Consider the following 15,351-nt stretch of genomic DNA (forward strand, 5'->3'; position numbering starts at 1 on the left):
AGTGTTTACCTATTAAGCATAATTCTGGCCTTTTAGGATGAGGTAGATACATTTTTTATCATGTAAAAATTGTCCACTTCAGTGGACAAAATTGGAAAATTTATCAAGAATATTTATCACTTTATAATATCATTTTATAAAAAAGGTAATATGCTCGCACTTCTCACTTTACTAATAAGACAAATTATACTAATAGGGTTCCTAATACTGAGCTGTCTTTGCAGACCCCTACTAAGGTCCACTTTGTTGGGTTGTATAATTACTTTAATCTCCTGCTGGTGTCTGTTTGCTACCAAAATATATAATTCCTTTCCCACAGTCTTTGAAAATCCAGGTTTTTCATGACTTTAATTTTTCTTTTTTTTTTTTTTTCTGAGATGGAGACTTGCTCTGTTGCCCACGCTGGAGTGCAGTGGTGCGATTTTGGCTCATTGCAACCTCCACCTCCTGAGTTCAAGCAATTCTCCTGCCTCAGCCTTCTGAGTAGCTGGTATTACAGGTGTGCACCACATGTAGCTATTTTTAATTAAAAAAAATTTTTGTGTATTTTTAATAAAGACGGGGTTTCGCCGTGTTGGCCAGGCTGGTCTTGAATTCCTGACCTCATGATCTGTCCGCTACAGCTTCCCAAAGTGCTGGAATTACAGGCAAGAGCCACCATGCCCGGCCTTTTTGTGACTTTGATACAAAAACTCAGGTGAGTTTAAAACTTGACCTGAGAGGATATTAGACTCTTCATTATATTTATTTAGTCTCCTTCGTATCATTATTATATCTTTTGTTGCAGAAATGTTCATGTAATTTAATGATGAATGTGTCCCTAGACCAGTAGTGATAAGTTGTACAATATATGAAATGCATTTCCTATGTAAATTCTAGAGCTCAGGGGTTTTAGATCGAGAATTTTGTAATGGCATTTTATTTAAGGCTTCCCCATTAATAACATAAGTAAGGTTGCTTTTTAGCTTCATTTTTTAGTTTGCAATCTTTGGTTCATATCAATATTATATACCATTTAAAACAAAGAAAGCTTTTTTTCTTGCCTTTTCTCTAGAAAAATTTCAATAAAGTTAGGGTTATCTTTTCTTCAAATGTTGGATAAAATATTTTAAGTTATGAAAATATAATAGACATACTAATTATTTAATAAAGAAGCCTGTGAAATAAAGCGTCAAAGTTCCCTGCTTCTAGATTTTTACTTCCACTTCTTACTTCCTCTTCTGATCACCAGATTACTGTTAAAAATTTGGTATGTAGGCCAGGCGCAGTGGCTCACACCTGTAATCCCAGCACTTCGGCAGGCCAAGGCGGGCGGATCACCTGGCGTCAGGAGTTTGAGACCAGCCTGGCCAACGTGGCAAAACCCCGTCTCTACTAAAAGTACAAAATTAAGCCGGGCATGGTGGCAGGTGCCTGTAATCCCAGCTACTCAGGAGGCTGAGGTAGGAGAATTGCTTGAACTCAGGAGGCAGAGGTTGCAGTGAGCCGAGCTTGTACCACTCCGCTCCAGCCTGGGCGGCAAAAGACTCCATCTTAAAAAAAAAAAAAAGTGTGTATTGTATATATTCTTTCAGAACTTTATCAGTAGAGTTTTTAGTGAGATAATTTTGATATTTTTTGAATCATTGTATTTTGTATGTGAACTACCTGTTCACATATCTATCTGTTGTTTTTATTGTTATATTTATTTGTAAATATTTAATGTTTTGAAGACTTTAGCTCTTTATCTTCTCACTTCTGCCTAAAAGTAATAATTGAATCATTGTTAACATTTTGTTGTGTAGCCACGTAACTTTTTTCCTATACACATACAAATTCAACGTCTATTTAAAATGCTGTGTGTTTTAAAATAAAAATCTTATAAAATACATATTCATTTTAAAATACATCACACAAAATATACATAATAGATATATAGTATCATTATATTACATACAAAATGACATATAATCTTCTATACAGTTTTTGCTTATTTTACATGGCAGTAAAAATATCAGTAGTCTTTTTAAAGGCTGATATATAATTACCCCAGTGAAGAATTACTAGGTTTTCTCCCAACTTTTCAATCCTAAAATGCAGTGAAAATTTTGTACGTGAATGTGGGACAAAGTACAAGAGGTGAAACTGCTGGCTTTCAGTGATAAAAACATTTTGAAAGAAAGTGTCTTCTTAAAAGTTTATAACATTTTCTCTACTCTTTCTCAACTCAATACCTTTGCGGATGTGAGGAACCATCAATCTCACATTATCATCAATAAAAAATTGACATCCCATTGTTTTAATTTCTATCTTCTTATCCTTTTGAGGATTATTATATATTTTTAATATGTTTATTAGACTTTTCATTATTTATATAAATTTTCTTTATATGCTCTTTGCCCATTTCCTTCCCTGTAGAATTGTTTTTCTTTCTCTTACTTTATTTTTTCAGACCAAGTCTCTCTCTGTCGCCCAGGCTGGAGTGCAGTGGCACGATCTCGGCTCATTGCAACCTTTGCCTCTTGGGTTCAAGTGATTCTCCTACCTCAGTCTCCCGAGTAGGTGGGATTACAGTCGTGCACCACCAAACCTGCTAATTTTTTGTATTCTTAGGAGAGAGAGGGTTTCACCGTGTTAGCCAGGATGGTCTTGATTTCCTGACCTTGTGATCCGCCCACCTCAGCCTCATAAAGTGCTGAGATTAGAGGCGTGAGACACTGCACCTAGCTTTTCTAATTTACTTTAAGGAGCTCTTTGTGTATTAGAGATATTAACAATTGTATTTGGCAAATATGTTCTCCCAAGGACCTTTAGAAGATATTGGATGCCTATGAAGTCCCTTCTCTTTCTTATTTCTGCATGGCTCATCCACTTTGCTGTCCTCTTCTTTTCTATTAATATTCAACCTTTTGCCTAGTTTATCTTCTGCCTATTTGTATGACTACTAAACTAGAAGAGAGTGAGGAATATAGAATTAAATATTTGAAAAGGGCTTGTGACAACTTTAATTTAGTTGAAAAGAAATGAAACTTGATATGTGTATAGGATTTTCTGGGAGCATTCTGTCTTTCCAATTTTTTCATAGGGTAATATTTCCTTCTGAGCTTTGAATAATTACTGACTCTATCTATATATGTGAAAACACAGAACTCACTGACATACCAGATAATGAAATGTAAAATATACAGTCTGTCATTTGGATGCTCCAATGATCAAATATTTTGATAACTGACTACATATTTTATTTTTTAATCCAGATGTTCAGCATTCTATAAATACAGATTCTTAATGACTTGGGACAAAAATATCAGCATGTATAAACAACTAAAGAATGGAATGAGTGGCTGCAGAGCAAGAGGTTGAAATTTATATTAATTCACATACAAAAATAAATGATAAGCATTCTTAGCTGTATACATAATGTGTATATATATATATAGTCCCATTACTAGTCAAATTTAAGGTTAGTTTCCACGTTTTAAATATTTCTGTAACATTCCAAACCAGAATGTTTTCTTTAAACAGATGCCGTGCTAAATTATTTTTTTCATACCATAAAAACAAAAATCCATAAAGAGTGCTCATTAATTCACATGGAAAGGCCTAGGACTGAAGGATAGGTCAAAGTAACACAATCTTAGGGAAAGAAAAACAGTCTGAAAATGTCATATTTTTCAAGAAGGCATTTGTATTGCTAGTTCTTGAAGCTGTGTAAAGGAAAGAGAAACAAATGCTTAATAATATTTTTAGAAACAATAAATTCCTATGTCAATCCCCCCAGTTCTCACCAAATAAAAAATTACTCTCATCTTTTTCCTCCTATGATGTGTGTTACATAGACTCTGTCCAGTCATTTGTATCTTTCCTTAGCTTTTTTATTTTATTCAGGCTAAACGCACAGACTCTTTTTGGTGCTGAACTACGTGTAATATGAATAGATTACTGTATATTTTGTAGTTTGGGTATAGTCATTGATAACCATTGAAAATCTTGTTTAAAATATTCATGGAGACAAGGAAATTTAAAACTCTCTTCTTTACACAATTAGATAAAATTTCTAGAAATATATGATCTTAAATTTATTCTTCAAATCACATTATCAAGAATAAAGACATGCTACCCTTCTTTAGGGAGATTACCCTGCACTTTATAATATTCAAATATTTATTTCTAAAGATAACTGTTATATTTTTGTTGGTAAACTACTGTTTTATGGAAAACCTATGTACATATTGTTTTGCTTCTTTGTTTGCTCTCAATATCAAAACAAAGATTTTTATATTAGCTGAATATTGAGTTTTAAGCTTAGGTGTGATAGATTCTATCACATTAAAAAGCTTATATCTTTAATATAAAGTTTATATCATATTTTAAAAGTTTTATAACTTTAATACTTCGTGCTTTTGGCAAGTTGTAATTCAGAAAGGCAGAAAAATCAATTTTAATATGAAAAAAAAGTATTTGACAGCCTAGATAATCAGAATTTATGCAAACTGAAAATTACTTGCCTGCCAAATTATCATTTATAAAGATTGTAGAAAATGTTATGACTGTTTATAAGTTAAAATGTATTGCCTGTACCTTGAATCTATAGGAGATATTTTTAGCTTATTGTTGCTTTTTTTTAAAAAAAAATCTATGAACATAGCAGCTATAGTTAAAATAATTTATACTATAATGGACATTTTTATATTCTCATATATAATGAGAGACTTAAATCATGTATTGGAAATTTAAGTTATTCCTGTTATACTGTCATAATTAACATTTATTTTTCCTACATGTCTTCTCTATATCATTCATCTGTTTCTGTTTCCTGGGCTAGGCTTAGAATGAGAGCTAGCAAAACCTGGGACTCAGCCTGTCTTCTCAATAAAATTATTGGTACCACTGGTGGTCATAGGAGTCTTCAGTGGTTCTTGATATACTCTTCTTTGGCAATGATTATACTTTAGTTTTAGGGCACATGTGACTAATTAGTGGCATTTAATAAAAATAAAAAGATATCATAATGTTATAATCAGTCCTTCCACTAATTTAAATTCAGATTTATTTCCCTTATTTAAGAAAAGAAAATTGGTTTGGAAGTACCAAGAGGGAACAAAAGTGGCCATTTCATAGTGCTTCATAATTTAAAAAAATCAGAAAACTTAACTAATACACTTTGTGTACTTAGCATCTGTTAATCAGAAATACTAGTGGTTACATAAAGTCTATTCATTATACATTTTTGTACAAAGAGGATTTCATTTGGAGCAAAATTTCTACTCTGACATGATAGAAATAGGACAATCTTCGGTGACATCAAATTAAGTGTGACTAGTTTGTAGTGGCTGATTTAACATATGACATAGACATTAACTCTGGGTATATTATGGGCTTTACTGTAGGATCATTAGAAGGATATGATAGATGCATGTATAAAGCTATATTTTAAACATATGCTTTACATATTCTATGAGTATGCTGGATGTGTCTAGACAAGAAATTTTAGCTATAACCATAATTGTGACACAAAGCTAAAAGTGAGACAAAGCTAACCAGGGCCACCTAGGGAAAGAAAGATCCTCAAGGACTTGTTAGACGGTTGCTTCTAGGGGAAAAAAGAAAAAAAGCGGTCTTCAGTCTAAGACTTGTCAATCCAATTTTTAAAGATTGATTAGGTAGTTGAGTTTTTCTTCCTTTTATCCTTGGAGAAAATGAAAAATAGCACTTTCTTTTCTACTTTAGATTCACCATTCATATACTTTATGACAGTTTGGCCTCACCCGAGCCTCCTCTTCTCTAGAACAAATTATGCTAACTCTTTCTGTCTGTCCTCATAGGTCCTATTTTTCAACCATTAAATCTTACTATTGTTCTTTCTTGTATCTTTTCCAGTTTCTTCAACCCCTTTAAAAATTTAAAGTCTTTAATATCTTTGCATATATTTATGTTAGATGAGTTAGAACTTTAGGAGTGTTATTTCTTTCTGCTAAGTCAGAGAGATGGTCACTATGACAGGTAGATTGGAGAAAGGAGATAAGAAGAAAAAGAGAAGCCAGATGAGCAACTTAATATTCAAGTTAATGGATTTATATGATCAGAAATAGCAAAACCTGTGTCTGGAAAATGTCACAAAGGTTTTTAATAAGTCCTTTGGAAGATATCAAAACACAAAAATTATTATCGGAAACAACCAGAGCTACTTAAAAAATCTTTTAAAAAGATTTTTTATCTTTTATAAAAGATAAAAGATATTTTTATGCTTATTTTTACTAATTACCCTTCTATGAAGGAAAAGATTAGTTAGTGAGCTCCAAATTTGGAGCAAAAATTAACTAGTAAAGATGACGACTGCCAACTCAAGAAAAGGCACAGAAATTCAGCATGAAAGTGAGTGAGCTTATGTTATTTAGGGACTAGAACTACTTTTTCAAGCAGATACTAATGACAGAGAGAACATTTGTAGAGTATGACCTAGTAAAGAATTTTTTTTCCCTTTTCAGTAGCACATGGTCACAAGGCAAAGCGCGCTATTGGCTTTGTTGATGTGCTGTCTTGGGTTTATAGCATTGCTTTGTCTTCTCTGTAGCATCATGTTGATTTTGGGTGATTAGGATGTTGTAGTTGTTTCAACCTCTCGGTTCCATGAGGGACAAAAATGAATCTGTAATGTTATAAATAAAACAAGTTCCCCACTATAGCAATTACTGTGAGAGCACAGTTCCACTGTAATAAAAACCTAGAATAAAAGCCCTCAGCTTTTGATCTTTATTACTTCAATGGAAGTACATTGATAATTTTATTTTATATTTCTTGATTTTTACATTTAACTTTAAACCTGACGTCTTATCTATGTTCAAAACAAAATACCTGGCATTTATCCTATTCTGTATCCTAGCTTATGTACCACAAATTGGGGTGAACTGCTTCACTGGCTCTACAAAAGAGAGGAATGCAGTCACTACAAAAGGATGGTACTGTGTTCTTTCCAATACCCTCCTTATAAATCAACAAGAAATAATAGGGATCACAACAAAGTCAGCTTACAAGGGCTTACATTCCCCAGATGGAAAGTTGCACAATAAACCCACTGCAGGTTTATTTTCACTTTAAGGCGGGATAAAAATACATATCTGCCATGCCCATATTGAAAAGCCACAGGCAGATCTCAGAGGGCTCTTGCATTGAATGGTGTGCAGTAGTGAAATATTTGTATTTTGTGCTAACCCCTCTTTGAAAGCTAATGCAGTGTGGTCTTACCATTTTTGCAGACAGGACAACATTGTTCTGGTTCATAGACTGGGTTGACACACTCAGGAACTGCGCAGTCTGCTACAACACAGTGAACTTCATTGCTGGGCTCACAGCGACACCATTCACATGGAGAGGGCTAGGAACAAATCTAAAATTAGCCCCTTTTCTCCTATAACTTAATGCTTGCACATTCATATGCTGTCAGAAGACAAAACATCAGTGTTTATTATATTGGCTTTATTGTATTAATTCCATTTACCACATCTATGATCATTCTCCCCCAGTGGAAGGCAACCTAGACACCCAAGCCAAAGTGGATTACAACCTGCGCTCAGGTTGCTGTGAACAACTGAAGCACCCATGTATGACTTTTCTTATATCTTATGTTCCTACTTTCCAGAGAAATACTTGCATAACTAATATGTCATCTCCTGGTTTGTTTTCCAGATGTACTAATTGCTCTGACCTCATCTGGTAAACAGGAATTCTACTGGAACATGTAAGATAATTTTTGCCATCTGTCATTTTATTCTTCTTGAGAAAGGAGGAGAATTACTGAGAAACAAGAAAATGGTAAGTGGACATCTGTGCCCTTTGTCTGAACTCTTTTTTCAAGCTAACTTAGACTCTAAATGGCATTTTTTCAGTGTGAATATTAGAGAAGTTTGCATTTGGGATCCAAACATCCAGGTATTGCCTCTTGAAAGAGCTAGTGAATACCTTTCATTTGCCTGCTTGCTTTTATGAGTGAACAAATTGGTGGGTTTAAAAAGCCACAGTTTAAGACTCTAAAAGTGGAACTAAAATCATAATTTAGAGAAAAAAATTAAAAATCAGAAAAGAGTATTTGTCTTTACAGTACTTACCGGCTGAGAGTGTTTGGAATTTTCTATTTCCTTTCTAGAAACTACCTATGACACAAATAATCTAAAGCAGGGGCTGCCCTCTGACTTCCTCATCCTTTGTAAGTTCTAGCTCTACTTTTCTCATGAAACAGCAGTTTAGAATTCTGGAATGAAAATTTGGAGGTCTCTGAAGTCATATAGTGTTCACACTTCTCAAATTAAGCCATTTGTTGTTAGAAAGTTCTGCCTCCAATCTGAGGCCACAGATCCTCACCTGCAAACTGTGCTAATTAAAGCCCTCTTCCCTTGTTTCAGTGACTACTGTCCAAAGCCCTTGTCAGCTCTTGTTTCTTCCCTGGATCTGACAGTCTGTGTAGTATCAATGCTTCTCAACTCAGGTGATCTGTAATGGTACATGGAAACTCTTCAACTAATTATTTCAGAAATTCATTTTGTCTTTGCTTTCGCTTGAAGAATGATAGCCTAACTTTATTTTGCTTTCAAATTTAGTATGAACAAAACAATTAGCCATAGAATCTGTGGCAAAGTATTGCTATTTGCTACCATGATCAATACATTTTTGAAGGGTACCGTTAAACTCTTTACCATACGGTGAGTTGTGTTTAAACATTTCAGAGAAATCTATTGCATTCTCAAAGGTTGGGGTTTTTCTGATGCTTCTCTGCTAAATAATCTCAGAAAATTAAGAAAAAAGATTTGAACCAACAGTACATTAGGAGAAAATTAGAAAGCAAGTAAGAGATGGAAACTCTTGATGCTCTTTTGCTCCTTATTTTCTAAACCTCATTGTGATATCTAAAATTCCCAAACAAACTTATCAGAATTTTCCCCTTTCCTTAGTTAATTAAAAGGAAGTATTTTCACACAGCCTTCTGAAATGCAGCAAAGACGTGGACTGTATTTACTGTCAGTATGGGGGAGAAAGGAAGCCACTGATATAATCCCTTCCCCAGAGCTAACATTGTTTATTCTTTCTGGTTCCCTTCTTGTTGAAGGAAGGGGTGGTTTGTGCAACTCTAGTGGACTGATTCAGGGAATAAAAATTCTGAAGAGAATCTTAAATTTTCAAATGCAAAATGTTTTCTTCAAAGTAACTATAGCCTTTAAGGAAGATTTGTTGGACTATTAGATTCCCAACACTGATGAATAACATCATTCTAATTTAAAAACTGGCATTGTGGTAAGCAATTTACCTATATCTACTTACTTAGTTCTTGTAATAATTCTATGAAGAAATATTTGTTTTAATCGTCATCTCACGGATGAGGAAATGGGCTGAGAGAGGTTTAATAGCTTTCCCAGGTCCTATGGTAGTAAAAGCCAAAGAGGCAGGATTTGAATCCAGTAGCCTAACTGCTATAATGGACTGCCACTTGGTAACAAGAATCGCCATTCTGTGTACTGATTTTCCTGCTAAGAAAGAGAAGTCGATTACCTTGGGTGTTTCGTGCATAATGAGATTATTATGGAAACTTAGAGCTTTTTAACTTTCTAAAAATGTGAGCTAGAAAACTGTAGTTGCCAAAGTTAGGTTGCCACAAGGGTTACATTTTGGGGGCCTTGGCATCTTCAAGCCTTGGGGCCTGGTAACTAGATGTGCAGGCATCTGGGAGAAGTGTTAGCAGGTCATAATCCTGTAAAGACCAATAAAGCACTGGAAACTGAGAAGTATTCTCAGGAAGAGCTAAGACCACAGGCTTTGTGATAAGAGTATATCTGATTTTTTGAAGGGGGTTTGAATCACGAGAAACATAAATGAGAAAAATAAAAACATCACATTAATCGTTGGTGGCTTCTCACCCTGCCCTGAACTTGGCTTTGTCTATGTACTGTACTGCATCCCTTTCTGACTCAGAATCTCTTACATGCATGTTATTTCCTCTTCCATTTTTGTTAAATTGTTTTTACAAATAATGTTTTTCTATTTTAGTGCACTTTTTCTTATGTCAAGTCTCCATGTGCCCCTCTGATCCCACTGTAAACATTCAATCAAGTGTAACCCATTGACCTCATGCTAGAACCTCTTTCTATCCTCTCCAGACTTGCCAAGGCTCTTTCCTTTCACAACCTTACAGTTTCAGCACTATTGTTGTCCTCTTGCTCAACTTGACTTTTTCCATGGCCCCTGCCTGCCCCTGCATTTGTAAAAAGATACTGCTTGAACAGCAGTAAGTTACTAGGAGTGAACAGTGTGTTATTTTGACGTTAAGTTCAAACTTTAGAAATCCTTCTCACTTACAGTGTAAAACTCTTGGTACTTTGGATAAATCTTTACATCTTAAGAATTGAGCTGGTTACAAATTTCCTTTTATTGGGTTGTTCAATGTGAAAACTGTAGATTAAACCTGAAAATGTCCCTGTAAAACCAAAGATTAAAGAAGTATTTGGAAAAAATTAATTCTACTAGCATTTTAAAAGAAGAACATGTGAAATTATGACTAGTACATGGCTTTTGTCAGCTAGATATTTGTAAGTATGATGATTAAATTACACCATCCTAAAATTTTATACAAAATAACTCATTTTCTAAGAAACTTCACAGAGCACTTTATTTCTATGCAGTCTTTAGAAAATAAAGTAACATTCACTTACTACTTTTTCATAAATTTTTAGTTGAAATTAGGATTAGAGTCAAATTTATTTGTTTATACATATATTTATATGTAATATGTATATCAGGTGGCCTGAATAGTTAATATATCTGCTTTAAATATGCTATTTCTCCAGCTAAGTGTTTTTAAATAACTAATGTGGACCTCAATTTAAGCAATTTCTGCCATCTGAATACATACTTTTTTTTTTTTTTTTTTTGAGATGATATCTCACTCTGTTGCTCAGGCTGGAGTGTAGTGGCACAATCTTAGCTCACTGCAACCTCAGCCTCCTGAGTGGCTGGGATTACAGGTGCGCACCACCACTCCTGGCTAATTTTTGCATTTTTAGCAGAGACATGGTCTCACCATATTGGCTAGGCTAGTCTTTAACTCCTGACCTCAAATGATTCACCCACCTCGGCCTCCCAAAGTGTGAGGATTATAGGTGTGAGCCACTGTGCCTGGCCCTAAATACATACCTTGTATGGCAATTCCAAATGCTCTCCCAGCTGCCCCTAAATTAGAAAGGAGTTTCCTGCTATATACAGCATAATTAGTAGAGCAAAATGAGACTCTTTCATAAATACTGGTTTAGTTGACTAAAATCAAAATTGCTATTAGAAGCCTCAGATAAAGAGTAGTTGTGAATGGTGAAACTGATCATAAATCACTCAGGAAAAATGAAAGAATGAAAGCAATGAACCCATTTTCTTTTCCTTATTACAAGTCTTATTTAGGTGTCAACTGAAATGCCACTCCTCCAGTGAGGTTTTCCCTGATTAACCAGGTCATCCAGCACCTCGATCTCTCTGTCCATCATGTCAACCATTCAGAGCTCTCATCAGTCTGTGAAATTATCTTATTGATTTGTTTGCATTTTTTTTTGGTAAATTTGCTCCTGTCTGTCATTCTCATAGATTCTAATCTCCTTATAATGTACTGTTCATTGTTGTATTCTCAGCACCTAGAAGACATCTTAGCATATGATAGATACTCAACAAATATTTGTTAACTAAAATGCATAATCACTTATGTATAATCTATGTTTTCTTATTTGCTAAACCATATGTCTGAGAGGCTTCATCTGTGTTCATTATGCATGAAAATGATTTTGAGTCAATGAGATGTTTGTGTTTTATTTAAATATTATTAAGGGTGCTTTGGGGAAAAAAATTTCTGACTATGAGTCATGAAATAACTATTTGGGTTCCAATATTATGGTAATGCACATAAACTTACCATCTAAAGATAATTTTAGATTCATAATATTCATCATGCAGGTCACAGGTAAGTCAGCCTTCAAGCACTGCATTGACTAGGCTATCTAGCAGTAGATGACTACAGACTTTCATTGCACTAGAAAATACCATGCTAACTAAATTTGGACAAGAATGCAGGCAGGGGATTTGGTAAAGGGTCTGAGAAAAACCTAGTCTCATTTTATAATGTGTACCAGCTTTGATGGTTGCTGATTAAGTGCAACAATTTAGTATATTATTAAATTTTTTTTCAGAAAGAGTCCTGATTTTAAACATCTTCATTTTCTGAAAGGATGGGTTAGAGTACGAAGCCCAACAACACAGATTTTGAAAATTCTGAGAAACAACACTTGATTCTTAGAAAGCTCTCTATGAATACTGTTGAAAGCTGAAGGTTGGATACATAAATAGAGGGGATACATCCTGAGGGCCAAGTTTATGCTTACTAACCCTATACATGGCTTTCCTTCTGATCAAGTGATATTAGGCTTCAGAGACCAAGGAGTACTTCATTTCTTCATAAAAAGCAAAAATGATCAAAGAAAGTACAGCTCTGTTTACTTTAAAAAAAAAAAAAACTCCCATTAAACAACTACTTAAAAATCTAATCTTTTCCACAAAGAAAAAAATACAGCTTTTAGAAGCACTCTTCTTTTAGAGATAATTTATGGCATAAATTCTATCACTTTATGGAACAAATCTCATTACTTTCAAACTGTATGAGAAATTTGGAAGACTCTGTTTCATAGTTGCTGATGTCTGTCAGGAATCTCACTGTTCACTTCATTAAAATATACATTACATTACAAAGTGCAAAAGTATTTAGCATCCACTGCCACTCCCATAGCCAGCAATTTGCATGCAACAGATGTTACCTAATAATCAACTGATCCAATGGGTTTTAACCAAAATTCACAATCGTCTAAAAGATGACCCATAGCATCGCTGATTAAAATGCTCCTCAGTGTTCCTGGCCTAATGAGATTGTGATGACCTCTTCAGCGATCTGCCCTATTGATTAGAGCATATTTGGAACACTGAGGTTGTAACTCATCAAATTATGGACATGAAGCTGACACTTCTTTAAGAATTTTAACACTGAGGAAGCAAATAAAAAAAGCAGATGCACAGAATTTTGATAAATAACCATCTCAATTACCCTGCCAATGTATATAGTGGTATTACTATCTTAATTACGAGTTAAGTAGTAGCTGTTCTGGCTTTTTCTGGTGGAGTTGGTATTTTGATAATGTGTTCTGGAATATATTATTTTCAGTGTGTCTGTCAAAAAACATTTCATTTTTATTGAAAACATAAGCATTTTAATGAAATGATTGTAGAGTGCAGTTAGCTTTGCCCATGAGGATAATAAACTAGGTAGGTGATAAACTGCAATTCAGAAATATGATATATAATTTTTAAAAATATTCAACATATCATTAAATATACATTTTATACAAAGTAGCATATATAAAGTATACAGAGATGAATTATATATCTCTTCTGCTATAATAAATGACAATCTTGAAGAAGAGTTGAAATATTTGTAAAAACAAATTTTGGTGTTTTTAAAAAACAAATACCTTTTTTGTAAGAATAACTGATGGTACTATTATAATGGAAAATTGAACCGCTGCTATTAATCTTTTTATTTGCATGCACTCTGAGCTAAAGTAAAACATAAGAAGATTGGAAAACCATTGATGAAGTACCCAGTTGTAATTATTAATTATCAATTAAAAAGTTTACTCATTCTTGAAATTTTGTCATTATTGTTGCTACACAACAGTGGTATTTTATCAATGGTCTATTTTTTTTCCTAAAATTATTTTCTTCCTGGTCAGGCATGGTGGCTCACATCCGTAATTCCAGCACTTTGGGAGGCCAAGGCAGGTGGATTAGAGGTCAGGTGTTCAAGACCAGCCTGGCCAACATGATGAAACTCTACTTCCACTAAAAATATAAAAATTAGCCCAGTGGGGTGGCAGGTGCCTATAGTTCCAACTACTTGGAAGACTGAGGCAGGAGTCTTGCTTGAACCTCGGAGGCGGAGGTTGCAGTGAGCCAAGATTGCGCCACTGCACTCCACCCTGGGTGACAGAATGAGACTCCATCTCAAGAAAAATAAATAAATAAATAAATAAAATTATTTTTTCTAAATAAAGTTTTAAAAATATACTTTAGTTTATATTTCAGGGCAGGTAACCCTACAATTTTAATCTGCCTATACCAACAAACTGATCATGTGAAGAGCCAATTTTTTTTCCTCAACATTTTCAGGGAGTCTCATGACAGTAGAATGCAGCTTTTTCTGAAATATGAAGAAAAAATATAAATGTAAATAAACAAAACATAGGTAAGGTGAATGTAAGCAACAGTATATCTCTTTGCAATCAAGGATGTATTTTTTTAAGTAGTTACAGTATACTTATCAAGGAAATATCAGGGTATATTTAAGAGAGAGAAAAGATAATTTAGCTGCCTTTATGATCATCAAAGGAAGACTCAAATGTATAGACAAAACCTGAAGGGTTTAATATAAAGTCAAAGTTTTGATGAAGTATCATACCTATGCTTCTAAAGTAGTCTGGAAAAGCAGCAGTCCTCAGTCCCTCACTGACAAGCTGGATTGACAGCTGGCTTTAGTACAAGCAACATCCTTGACAATGCAACTGAGTACTGTCAGCAGAACCCATGTATTTTCATGGTGAAGGTACTACATTTATCACCCATTTATGCCACAGGAAAAAAGTGAGCAACTGCATAACTTCAAAACTCTCCTGTTGACACTGAAAAGGAGAGATTGTTGATACCAGACAAAGAATCAGTCATCTACAACAGCAATAAAGCAAGGTCACATATGTTTGGGGAAGAATACATCACTGTGAGAATTCCACAGCCTTTAAGAATCACAGGAGATGAATATGACCTGGCCTGTTCTGCAGAAAAGACAAAGGCCATAACTCAGCTTGCTAAAAGTACGTGGCTGACACTCAATTCAAGTCCTTTCAGGGTCTAAGGGATGGGAGTTATCAACCTGAAGCAGCCAAGCCCATTTGTATTGGAAGTGCCAATCAGATTCTCTCTCAGGAAATCCTTAATTTGCCACGGTCTCTGTGCAAAGATTTTCTAAAAGTTGAAATTTTTTCTTCATTTTCTATTTGCTAGTGTCATACTTTGACAGGTTATGAAGAAAGAGTAATTAAAAAGTAATAATAAGTGCTTTATAACTGCTAGTATTGAAATATATTTCTAATTTTTAAAGTCCAAACAGTAATTCCTACTGAATTTGATAGTTCATTATCTGATGCTTAGTTCATAGCTCACCTCATTCCACAAAAATATATTGAGATGGCTTATGGGCAGTTAACATGAAAGTATATTTTAATTAAAAAAAATCTTGAGTACCTTCTT

The 15,351-nt window shown here is 34.3% G+C and overlaps 1 protein-coding gene across 1 annotated transcript in view; it reads right to left on the minus strand.

Annotated features, from left to right (window-relative positions):
* VWC2L (von Willebrand factor C domain containing 2 like) overlaps window positions 1–15,351 on the minus strand; it is a 177,016-nt gene that overhangs the window by 143,593 nt on the left and 18,072 nt on the right. The window contains exon 3 of the mRNA XM_032277664.1: window positions 7,225–7,354. Within this exon, the coding sequence (XP_032133555.1) occupies window positions 7,225–7,354 (130 nt within the window). The remainder of the gene's footprint in view (window positions 1–7,224; window positions 7,355–15,351) is intronic.

Source organism: Sapajus apella, unplaced genomic scaffold, assembly GCF_009761245.1.
Source record: "Sapajus apella isolate SASKATOON/1434 unplaced genomic scaffold, GSC_monkey_1.0 scaffold10, whole genome shotgun sequence".
NCBI classification, from domain to species: domain Eukaryota; kingdom Metazoa; phylum Chordata; class Mammalia; order Primates; family Cebidae; genus Sapajus; species Sapajus apella.